This window comes from Neoarius graeffei, chromosome 14, assembly GCF_027579695.1.
Source record: "Neoarius graeffei isolate fNeoGra1 chromosome 14, fNeoGra1.pri, whole genome shotgun sequence".
Taxonomy (NCBI): domain Eukaryota; kingdom Metazoa; phylum Chordata; class Actinopteri; order Siluriformes; family Ariidae; genus Neoarius; species Neoarius graeffei.
In genome coordinates, this window is record NC_083582.1 from 72,080,917 (window position 1) to 72,093,621 (window position 12,705).

General features: G+C 45.1%; 1 protein-coding gene across 1 annotated transcript in view; it reads left to right on the forward strand.

Annotated features, from left to right (window-relative positions):
* mtr (5-methyltetrahydrofolate-homocysteine methyltransferase) overlaps positions 1–12,275 on the forward strand; it is a 92,667-nt gene extending 80,392 nt beyond the window's left edge. The window contains exons 31-33 of the mRNA XM_060940299.1: positions 7,203–7,395; positions 7,582–7,694; positions 11,179–12,275. Of these exons, the coding sequence (XP_060796282.1) occupies positions 7,203–7,395; positions 7,582–7,694; positions 11,179–11,271 (399 nt within the window). The 3' untranslated portion in view covers positions 11,272–12,275. The remainder of the gene's footprint in view (positions 1–7,202; positions 7,396–7,581; positions 7,695–11,178) is intronic.
* The last annotated feature ends 430 nt before the right edge of the window (positions 12,276–12,705 follow it).

The following is a 12,705-nucleotide window of genomic DNA, read 5'->3' on the forward strand; positions in this document are numbered from 1 at the left end:
ATAAAATGGATAACGGAAAGTTCATAAAAATGGATAACGGTAATGGATAACGGAAAGTTCATAAAAATGGATAACGGAAAGTCCATAAAAATGGATAACGGGAATGGATAACGGAAAGTTCATAAAAATGGATAACGGTAATGGTGAAAATTATAAGTTGGCCTTATAAGTGCCAACAGATATTCAAGGTATAAGTAGATGAAATGAACATAAAAGGGGTCTTATTTTCAACTAAAGTGTACTGCAGATGTAGTGAGTTGAAACATTTTCTGAATGAGCTAGTTGGCCCCTTTAAATAAACGGGTATCTATTCATACAGTGAGATCGCCAAAGTTTAATAAACTGAAAATGCAATAACTGTAATTTTGAAGTAGATGATGTATAGGACATGTGTCGCTTGTGTCTTGTGACTTATTGTAAAAATGATATAAAGGGTTCAAAATCACATAGTTACAAATATAATAGTAACTTCATATGATAATATTAACCACTGGTTATTTCAGAGAGGAAAAAAATGGGGATACTATTGCTTCCATTCGGGACAATACAACACAGAATTCGGGACCACTGGGGGACACAAAGAAAAAAAGTTAATTTCGAGCCCTGTCTGGGGGTCAGGAACGACCCCTATCCTGTGGCTAATTTGGTGTGAAAAGAGCGTCACACATCATATACAGTATGATAACCAACTGTCACAACGATACCGGAAATGGACTTGTTTCACGAAAAGTCTTTTGCACTTTTTTCAAACTTAGAAAAACACAGTTAATTTTACAGAGTATTTGGCATTAACATCCTAATATTCAAACAACAGAAACCCTGTTTTGTTTCAGACCATAATATCTTTTCTTTTAAAGAACAGCTTACGAACAGTGACGCTTTTCGCACTTTGACCAGTCTGCTCACTCAAAATAATTCCACAGAAGGCATGCAGTTGTCAAAATACCAACTTTTATAAAGCTTTGAGAGACGTTAAACAGAGTTTTGGTTAAAAAGTGTTTCATAGCTGGTAGTGAATGGGTTAGGAGGGCAGGACTTCTGTTTGGTGGGAACCAGGCTTGTAGTACTCGAGTCTGACTCGTGCCCTAATTTTTAATGACTTGTGACTCGACTTGGACTTGAGCACCGACGACTCAGACTCGTGCATTAACTGCATTCGGACTCATAAAATGGAGACGAGGACTCGGATTTGTTCTTTATTTTGTAACATGCCATAATAATTTGGCATAAGATATTTATATCTACATTAATTTTGTGCAAGAGTGTCACACTTGCGTGCCTTGGTGCGTGCATCAAATAGACACTCGGGCGCGCTCTGGACAGCGTGCACACCAAGCGGACTCTCATGTGCGTGCGCCGTAAACAACTCGCACTTGCACAGGATTAAGGTGCAGTCGGCCTTAATCCCATCCATCTATCTATCCATCTATGCTGCCCTCAGTATATGTGCTGTGATGCACCTTGGCAGTTAGACAAACTCCTTCCTGACATCACGACTCTGGAGACAGTTGTCCATTATCCACAGGTTTAATGACGTAAGAAAGAGTAAAACTAAAGCACACAAAAGGCATAATGAGTACAAATGAAACGCTCTCTTTTATGCTTACACATTCATACAGTGTAAATATACTGACTTTTAAATGAACTAAATTACTTTTTTTTTAACCGCTACCTTTTATGTATTTATGGCTTATTTATCAATTATGTTCATGTAAACCACTGTATTTTAATTTATTTTAACATATCCACTATTTGCCCCTCCTTGAACTGCCACCTTATTGTGGTGGAGGGGTTTGTGTGCTTGAATGATCCTAGGAGCTATGTTGTCGGGGGCATTATGCCCCTGTCAGGGTTTCCCAAGGCAGACAGGTCCTAGGTGACAGGCCAGACTAAGAGCAGTTCACCAAAACCCCTATGGAGAAAAATCCGAGGACCGTGACGTCGCCCGGGATGACGCAGCCGGGGCCCCACCCTGGAGCCAGGCCCGGGGTTGGGGCTCGTATGCGAGCGCTTGGTGGCCGGGCCTTTGCCCATGGGGCCCGGCCGGGCTCAGCCCGAAGAGCTGACGTGGGCCCGACCTCCTGTGGGTTCACCACCCACAGAGGTAGCAGTAGGGGACTGGTGCAATGTGGATTGGGTGGCAGTCGAAGGCAGGGGCCTCGACGACCTGATCCCCGGACACAGCGGCTGGCTGTTGGGACATGGAATGTCACTTCGCTGGGGGGGAAAGAGCCTGAGCTTGTGCGGGAGGTTGAGAGGTACCGGCTAGAGATAGTCGGGCTCACCTCCACGCACAGCTTGGGCTCTGGAACCCAGCTCCTCGAGAGGGGCTGGACTCTCCACTTCTCTGGAGTCGCCCGTGGTGAGCGGCGGCGGGCTGGTGTGGGCTTGCTTATAGCTCCCCAGCTCAGCCGCCATGTGTTGGAGTTTACCCCAGTGAACGAGAGGGTCGCCTCGCTGCGCCTTCGGATTGGGGAGAGGGCTCTTGCTGTTGTTTGTGCCTATGGCCCAAATAGCAGTATAGAGTATCCGGCCTTCTTGGAGTCCCTGGGAGAGGTACTGAGGAGTGCTCAGACTGGGGACTCCATTGTGTTACTGGGGGACTTCAATGCTCACGTGGGAGATGACAGTGACACCTGGAGGGGCGTGGTTGGGAGGAACGGCCTCCCCGATCTGAACCCGAGTGGTGTTTTGTTATTGGACTTCTGTGCTAGTCATGGTTTGTCCATAACGAACACCATGTTCGAGCATAGGGGTGTCCATAAGTGCACGTGGCACCAGGACACCTTAGGTCGGAGGTCAATGATAGACCTTGTAGTCGTTTCATCTGATCTCTGGCCCTATGTCTTGGACACTCGGGTGAAGAGAGGGGCTGAGCTGTCAACTGATCACCACCTGGTGGTGAGTTGGATCCGCTGGCGGAGGAGGAAGCTGGACAGACCTGGCAGGCCCAAACGTATGGTGCGGGTCTGCTGGGAACGTCTGGCCGAGCACTCTGTCGGGGAGGTCTTTAACTCCCACCTCCGGGAGAGCTTTTCCCAGCTTCCGAGGGAGGCGGGGGACATTGAGTCTGAGTGGACCATGTTCTCTACCTCCATTGTGGACGCAGCTGTTCAGAGCTGTGGCCGCAAGGTCTCCGGTGCCTGTCGTGGCGGCAATCCCCGAACCCGGTGGTGGACACCAGAAGTAAGGGATGCCGTCAAGCTGAAGAAGGAGTCCTATCGGGCCATGTTAACCTCCAGGACTCCCGAGGCAGCTGACGGGTATCGGCAGGCCAGGCGTGCTGCAGCTCGGGCAGTTGCGGAGGCAAAAACTCGGAACTGGGAGGAGTTCGGGGAGGCCATGGAGAAGGACTATCGGTCGGCCTCGAAGAAATTCTGGCAAACCGTCCGGCGCCTCAGGAGGGGGAAGCAGTACTCTGCCAACACTGTTTACAGTGCGGGTGGGGAGCTGTTGACCTCGACTGGGGACATTGTCGGGCGGTGGAAGGAATACTTTGAGGATCTCCTCAATCCCACCGTCATGTCTTCCACTGAGGAGACTGAGGCTGATGACTCAGAGGTGGACTCGTCCATTACCCAAGCCGAAGTCACTGAGGTGGTTTGCAAGCTCCTCGGTGGCAAGGCACCGGGGGTGGATGAGATCCGCCCTGAGTATCTCAAGTCTCTGGATGTTGTGGGGCTGTCTTGGTTGACACGCCTCTGCAACATCGCGTGGCGGTCAGGGACAGTGCCTCTGGAGTGGTAGACTGGGGTGGTGGTCCCTCTTTTTAAGAAAGGGGACCGGAGAGTGTGCCCCAATTATAGGGGAATCACACTTCTCAGCCTCCCAGGGAAGGTTTACTCCAGGGTACTGGAGAGGAGAATTCGACCAATAGTCGAACCTCGGATCCAGGAGGAACAATGCGGTTTTCGTCCTGGTCGCGGAACACTGGACCAGCTCTATACCCTTCATAGGGTGCTCGAGGGTTCATGGGAGTTTGCCCAACCAGTCCACATGTGCTTTGTGGATCTGGAGAAGGCATTCGACCGTGTCCCCCGTAGTATTCTGTGGGGGGTGCTTCGGGAGTATGGGGTTCGGGGCTCTTTGCTAAGGGCTGTCCGGTCCCTGTACGAACGGAGCAGGAGTCTGGTTCGCATTGCCGGCAGTAAGTCAGACCTGTTCCCAGTGCATGTTGGACTCCGGCAGGGCTGCCCTTTGTCACCGGTTCTGTTCATAATTTTTATGGACAGAATTTCTAGGCGCAGCCAGGGGCCAGAAGGAATCCTGTTTGGGAACCACAGGATTTCATCTCTGCTTTTTGCGGATGATGTTGTCCTGTTGGCTTCTTCAAACCAGGACCTTCAGCATGCACTGGGGCGGTTTGCAGTCGAGTGTGAAGCGGCTGGGATGAGAATCAGCACCTCCAAGTCCGAGGCCATGGTTCTCGACCGGAAAAGGGTGGCTTGCCCTCTCCAGGTTGGTGGAGAAGTTCTGCCTCAAGTGGAGGAGTTTAAGTATCTCGGGATCTTGTTCACGAGTGAGGGAAGGATGGAGCGTGAGATCGACAGGCGGATCGGTGCAGCCTCCGCAGTGATGCGGTCGCTTTACCGGTCCGTTGTGGTGAAGAAGGAGCTGAGCCAAAAGGCGAAGCTCTCAATTTACCGGTCGATCTACGTTCCGACTCTCACCTATGGTCATGAGCTTTGGGTAATGACCGAAAGGACAAGATCGCGGATACAAGCGGCCGAAATGAGTTTCCTTCGCAGGGTGGCTGGGCGCTCCCTTAGAGATAGGGTGAGAAGCACAGTCACTCGGGAGGAGCTCGGAGTAGAGCCGCTGCTGCTCCACATCGAGAGGAATCAGCTGAGGTGGCTCGGGCATCTTTTTCGGATGCCTCCTGGACGCCTCCCTGGGGAGGTGTTCCAGGCATGTCCCCCCAGGAGGAGGCCCCGGGGAAGACCCAGGACACGCTGGAGGGACTATGTCTCTCGGCTGGCCTGGGAACGCCTCGGTGTTCTTCCCGAGGAGCTGGCCGAGGTGTCTGGGGAAAGGGAAGTTTGGGCTTCCCTGCTTAGACTGCTGCCTCCGCGACCCGGTCCCGGATAAAGCGGAAGAAGACGAGACGAGACGATATCCACTATTTGCTCATATTTATTGTATTTATTCTCTCATATGAACTTTAACAATGGTCCTAGCTGAGTAGACACAGTAACTGTAACGACTCGAGAGACTTTCTTCACAAAACTTCCCAAACTCAAAATTGTCACAAAAACATCATCTACGATCATCAGTAACAATGAAACAAATCAATGGAGCACTTGCATGTGACGTCACAGCCGATCCAGATTGTGACAGATGCCATCTTGTCGGTCAAACGCCATATTTCCGCCTTCTACTTCTGCTTTTACTTCTACCTTTTCTTCTGGAAAACCCTACTATATACAATTCTACTACAACGGCTGCGGCTACAAGCTCTCCCTACCTGTGCACGTTTTTTGTGTGTATTTTTGCGTGTTGTTCGTCTGTACCGGACTTCAATATCCACTACAACCGTATGGACTTACTGGACATTGGTTCCCAGCAGAAAATGACGGTTTGTAGCGATTTCCATCGCATGCACAACATTCCGGACGAGATAGCGAGACCAGCGGGGTCTCCGTGGATTGTTATCAGAAGCAAAGCGAAGGAGGCGGCGCCGGGAGAGGAAGCAAAAGCGAGGCTGCAGGCAGAGCCGGCCTGTTGACTAAGCTCAGAAAACAGCCACTCAAATCTCCACTGCCGCCTCTACCTCTCCAACGCCAGATCCATGGTAAACAAGACGGACGATTTGGAATTACAGCTGGAATTACCTTATTCTATTCTATAATCGGCTGGTCAGTGCTATACTCAATACTTAAGTGACTTACCCGTCCAATAAGGATTATTTTCTTGTTTACAAGATGCCACATCTGAGTCGCTGACAAATCCTGAATTTCTGTAAAGGTAACTGTCCAGAGATTTATAAGCACGCAGTGCTTCACCACTGAACAGCGAGGGAAAGTTAATGAGGTAATTATACACGTCTGGGTATTCCGCTGGCAGTTCAAAATCCATTGACACGGTCGTGAAAACTCCGTCCGGTAAGCCATAAGGGTCACTAATCTGTAGGTCGTTTATTTTAGACATGTATCTCGTTATCTGTTCATTAGAAAAATGAGCCGTGTAGTCCGTCAGTTGAAATTGATCCATTCTGTACACGAGCGCAGCAGTATTCAGCTGTGTTTTTTACCGACAAGATGGCGGCTGTGTACTTTCCGGTCACGTGACTGCAAGATCTCTATACACACCAACGATGCCATCAAAGGGCATAAGATGCAGGCAGATTCAAAAGGATTGGAAAACTGATGAAAACAATGGCTCTGAGCCCTGCTCTTCTTCTTTTTACTTCCTGGTTTTTAAGTCACCTGACATGTTACAGGTAATTTCCTGTTTCAAAATAAAACATACAAAACGCTGATTTAACAATTGTAACAAAACACTATCCATCCATCTATCCTGCGAAAACACACTTACTTTGCGAAGTATTGAGTTGCATTGCTGATGCATTACCGAGCCTTGTTTGGTTTCCTGTTTCTCGTCTTTGATAGCCTGTTTGTGCCTTGCTCGACCTATTGCCTGATTCACTGTTTTACGATTTTTCCTGCTGTTCTGGATTGTTTATTGTATTAATAAACACACCTTCTGCACTTCCATCCGTCTCCCAACCATCTCTGACAGAATACGTCACACCCCCTGATAAAGAGAAGCACATTCACCTGTTCATACATCAAAACTAATGTTAATGGTGCTAAAACAGCCAACGTCAAATGGTGCGGTTGGAGTCTTGGACTCGACTCGGATCAATAGTCGACTCGACTCGGGGTTTTTTTTTTTTTTTTTAGATGACTTGGGCTTGAACACTGGGGACTTGGTTTAGTGACTCGACTATAACGCTGGTGGGAACTCCATAAATATTTATATGAAGTCATGACAGGAATCTAATACGTAGGAAATGTCTTGTTGACCAATATATGGTTTAATGAAATGCATCTCTAGGTGTTATTTGTACAGCTACTGTATGTTTATTGCATTCTGCCCCTGTATTGTCTCTTAATTGTGTAGGATCCATATTTCTTCCCAGTACATACAGTATGTGTAAGCGGTTGGATGATTATGATGGATTTAACTTGCTTGTTTGGCAGGCATTTGCTGAGGAGCTCCATGCCCGTGTGAGGAAGGAGTTTTGGGGTTACAGTGAAGAGGGAGATATGCTGGCCAGCGACCTGCACAAGCTGTGTTACTCTGGCATTCGTCCCGCTCCAGGCTACCCGAGCCAGCCTGACCATACTGAGAAACGCACCATGTGGAGACTCGCTGAAATTCAGGAAAAAACCGGTATGCCGTCTGGTACAAAGGAATACTCATGTTTGTGGTAATTGGTACAAAACAGTGTTAATATGGCATCCGGGGATCTCGCTGGAATGAGGCGACCTAATGTGGCGCTTTTTTTTTTTTTTGGTCTAGACTGTTTTTAAAGGGTGTTGTATTTTAAACATGAGCTGACATGAGGTTTTGTTGAAGGTATCAGTCTGACGGAATCACTCGCCATGACTCCAGCCGCAGCTGTATCTGGTCTCTACTTCGCCAACCCCAAATCCACCTATTTTGCTGTGGGCAAACTCACTAAGGAGCAGGTACGTGCCAGAATAAACTACAGTGCCTTCCACAATTATTGGCACCCTTTGTAAAGATTAGGGGGGAAAAAATCCACCTTTTGTTGAGGTTGCTTCATCTCTCACTGGAAAAAATGAGAAGCCTTTAATTGAAATGAATTTACTCAGAGAAAATCCAATCCCTCGTCAAGCAAATTATTTTCGAAAAACGCATGTGCAATGTATTAGTGGGACCCCTGCGTTTAATGCTTTGTCCAACCTCCCTTTGATAGTAAAACAGTGCTGAGTCTCTCCTATGACATTTTATAAGGTTGGAGATGCAGAGCAGGGTAAAGAGAAACGAGACCACAATCTCTCCAGATCGTCCAGGGTCCTCGACCCTCTCTTGTGCTCTCCCCTCTTCAGCTCAGCCCACAGGTTTTCAGGTCAGGGGACTGAGATGGCCAGGGCTTGATTCTGTGATTCTCAGTGAACCATTTTTGTGTTGATTTGGACAGATGTTTTGGATCATTGCTCCTTCCTGCTGGAAGATTCGATGAGGGTCCAATTTTAGTTTCCTCTCGGATGCAGCCAGATTTTGATTTAAAATTTCATGGAGTCCATGATGCTATGGACCCGAAGAAGGTTTCAAGGCCTTTGGAGGAAAAACAGCCACAAAACAAACATCACAGAACTTCCACCATATTTTACAGTTGGGATCAGGTTCTTTTCGTTATAGCCGTCCTTCTTTTTACGCCAAACACACATTGATTGAGAGTTTATTGCTAAAATGCTCCATTTTTGTTCCATCAGACCATAGAAGGCGGCGCGAGTCAAAGTTTCGCGAACTCCAGGAGCGGGGTTTATTTATTTATTTATTGGTGGCTACCTGACCAGAAAAGGCTTGTTCCACACACCCGGCAGACCTTCCAAATAATCTGTTGCACATGGAGGTGGCATCTGATGATGGTTTTGGAGATTTGGAAACCCCAAGATTTTCTTGTCATTCACCAACAGTGATCCTTGTGGATTTTTTTTTTTACCTCTCTTATCCTCTTCCTCACTGTATGTGGGAGCAAAATAAATTCTGGTCCTCTTCCAGGTGAGTTTGTAACCGTTCCTGTTGAACCCACATTCATTTAGGGTTTATTGCTAAAATGCTCCATTTTTGTTCCATCAGACCACAGAGCATGGTTCAAGTCCAAGTTTTGCAAATTCCAGGTGCTTTTTAGGGGTCACATGACCAGAAAAGGTTTTTGTTTTGTTTTTCTCCCCCCCCTCCCCCTGGCAGACCTTCTAAATAGTCTGTTGGACATGGAGGTGGTGTCTGATGGTGGTTTTGGAGACTTGGAAACCCTAAGATTTTGCTTTTTCTTGTAATTTACCAACAGTGGTCCTTGGGAATTTTTTTTGCCTCCCTTGTCCTCCTCTTCACTGAACGTGGGGGCAAAATAAACTTGGGTCCTCTTCCAGGCGAGTTTGTAACCGTTCCAGTTTTTTTTTTTTTAATTAATTATTGCCCTAACAGTAGAAATGGACATTTTCAGGTGAGCAGAAGGTCAGCACACATCTCTCTGGTTTGGGTTGTGTGTTCTCTTATCTTTCTCAGGTTGATGGATGACTGAGGGGAATTTGGCCTCTGTGTCACCTCATATTTGAAAATAATTTCTTGATGAGGGATTTGTTTTTCTCTGAATAAATTAATTTCAATTAAAGGTTGGATTTTTTTTTTCCACTGAGATGAAATAACAAGTGTGAATGGTTGTCTGTGTCTATGTGTCAGCCCTGTGATGACCTGGCGACTTGTCCAGGGTGTACCCCGCCTTTCGCCCGTAGTCAGCTGGGATAGGATCCAGCTTGCCTGCGACCCTGTAGAACAGGATAAAGTGGCTACAGATAATGACGATGACAATGAAATAACTTCACCAAAAGCATGATTACTACGATTATTTTAGTTAATTTTTTTTTGATAACCTTTTTCTTTACAATGGGTGCCAATAATTGTGGAGGGCACTGTAACCATATGACCTGTAGTCAGTTTAAAGACCTGTAGGCTTATTCAGCACAACGTTAACTACAACTAAGCATAAATAAGCACCTGAATCACCACAGTGTAAGTAATATGACAGGGCACTACGAGCGGGTTTGTCAAAGTCGACAGCATGGCAAAGGAAAGCCTCTCATCAGGAGTAGCGTACGGCCCGTTCTATAATTGCGGGTACTTTTTCAAGTGTTGACCCTGTTATCGTTAAACTGGGCAATCCGTTAACAGAACTGACGATAACGGAGTTGATATTTCCCACCATTTTGTCTTAACTCCACATGCTAACCTCAAACTAGCAACCACATGGCATGCGTAAAAACAGAATTTTATGGATTTTAATCTTTTTTTTTTTTTTAAAAGGGTGAGATTCACTCCGATATCACAGTAACCGATCTGATGAATAATTAATCTCCTGTTGGCGTAAGATCCTCAACGTTTTGCTCAAATTACTGAGAAGAAACAGAACAGACCTCACTGCCTTTCTGAAGTTTCCTGCCAGAGGAAGTGACATCACTCAGTGCAGATGTCATGCGTATTATTACAAGTCTTTGTGGATTTTATAACAGATTTAAAAATAAATTATTACTGAAATTGCATATAATACAGGAAATAGACTTTCTATGCAATTGATTTGATATCAGTTAATAGAACAAGCCCCAAAAACAGATTGTTCGACTGAATCCCGTCGTGTTCATTGGAGTTGAATGGATGAATCAGGAGTCGAAGACGGCCAATGTGGGGGGAGGGGTGGGAGTCGTTTAGTTAATGTTTTATGGATAAATTGGGTCTAAAATGTGCATCAAACATCGCTATTGGTGAAAGACTTGGAAAATTTGGATTATTGTTCAAAACTGATTCCATAAAGACTTCTTTTGTGTAGAATAACAAAAGGTTTATCTCAGAGACGCGAAATGTACCGCGAATTCTCGAATGACCCGTGTATATATTTTTATTTCAAGACGATGACTACTAGCGTTTGCATGTAGGAGAAATATTTTAAGAGTACAAGTGTTTCTGTTAGTGCCTGTCTGCCGAATAGCGTAGCACCAAAACAGTGGAGGATTCTGGGTAATTTGTGGAGTCGTTCTGTTGCCTGTTGTGAGAGAAGAGCAGGAAACCAGTTTATTGGAAACTCCTCCTTTATTAAAGAAGCCTGAAGGCATTTGCTGATGATGAGCACGCCTCTGGAATGCAAATTCGAACAAGAAACGTCTTCGAATGGGATAAATGTAAAATGAAAGTATTGTTTTATGAAGGGTTTTTTTTTCCATCTTTCCAACAGAGGACCAATACAATGAAAAGAAAATTCCAATTATTTGCTTGCTTGTTTAAGCTTTTCGCACAAGTTTTACAGTTGTACAGGAAAATGTGCCAAATTTTGAGGTTATTTGAGATTAGCTTGAAAAAAGTCCCATTGTATTCCTTTGGCTAAGTGGTGTTTTTTTTTTTTTAAATTTAATTATTTAATTAATTAATATGCAGGTGGAAGATTATGCCAGGAGGAAGGAGCTTTCTGTGACTGAGGCAGAGAAATGGCTGGCACCCAACCTGGCCTACGACACTGACGACGCCTGACCACAAAGTCAACATCTGATCAAAACGGTTATAAACCTGTGATTGTGGACCCTAAGACTAGATGAGCTAAATTGATCCAACAGCGGCAAACTATTTATTTTATTTTATTTTTTTCCACCAAGAGTGCGACTCTGGGGTTTTTTTTGTTTGTTTGTTTGTTTGTTTTTCGTGCTTGAAATATTATTTTGGGATTTTAAATCTAAGTTCTGGTAAACTTGCACCTTACATACGTATTCAATACGTATATAAAAATTATAGTCATTGGGATTATCTGAACATGCATGTCAGATGACATATATATATTATGGAAAATATTTCCAAAGTTGTCCCATTTGAAGGGATTTTTCCAAGATAAATTGTCAAAGCATCAGATGCTCAAAGTGACTGTGGGGTTTTTTATTATTTTTTTTCCTCGATCAGTGAAAAACTACAACATTTACATTACAGGCATTTAGCAGACACTCCTATCCAGAGCAATGCACAGCAAGACCCTGATTTACCCACAGAAGTGAGCAGCCCGGGGAGCAGTCGGGGGTTTGGCGCCTTGCTCAAGGGCACTTCAGCCATTCCTGCTAGTCCAGGGAATCGAACTGCTGACCTTTTGGTCCCAAAGCTGCTCCTTTTAACCTTTAAGGCACGGCTTCAATAAACATGTCTCTAGAGTTATCAAGCTGTCTTGGAATAAAATACAAGAAAGAAATTTGATTTCTTTTTCCTTGTTTTAAATTAAAACTCATAGGGAGGGACCTAATTGTTTGATGTCTCTTGCTTTTCTCCCAGTGCAGGTCACAAGAATTTGGCAGATAGAATAGTGTTCATTTGCCTTCATTAAGCCAGCACAGTTTAGAGACTTCCCTGCTCTGACCTGCCCGATTCCACTCATTCGGAATTAATTAGCTCCAGGACTCCATTCGGCTTTAGCTAATTTAATTTATGAACCCGCCGCACATCCCACAATCCTACACATGAATTGTACATACATTATAATAAACATTTCCTTCACACCGTTTGTGTAATTGTATATTTTTTTTCTGTCTTTTATGTCCAGTTTTTGCCTTTTCTTTTCCCCATTACTGCCCTGTGTGAATGCCAGGTGATTGTATGGAGAGAAGACGGTGTGGAATGACATTTGTCTTTTTAATGCTATCCAAACTATAAATCTAAGCACCAACAGTCTGACAGAGTACAACTGTTGCCTTTTTTTCAATAATAATCCAAAGAATTTTAAAAAATTCAATCAAAATTATATTTTAAGAGTGAAGCACTTAATTTCAGGGATCCCAGACGTCCGCTATTTAGCGGAATTCCGCTGTTTTTCTAGCCAAAGCGGTGGGTTTTTTTTTTTTTAAATCTCTTGTATATCTGTTAAAAATATGTTTAAGTAAAATGACCAGCAGAATACGTTCTGATTTGGTTTGCTTGTTTAGCGAGGTT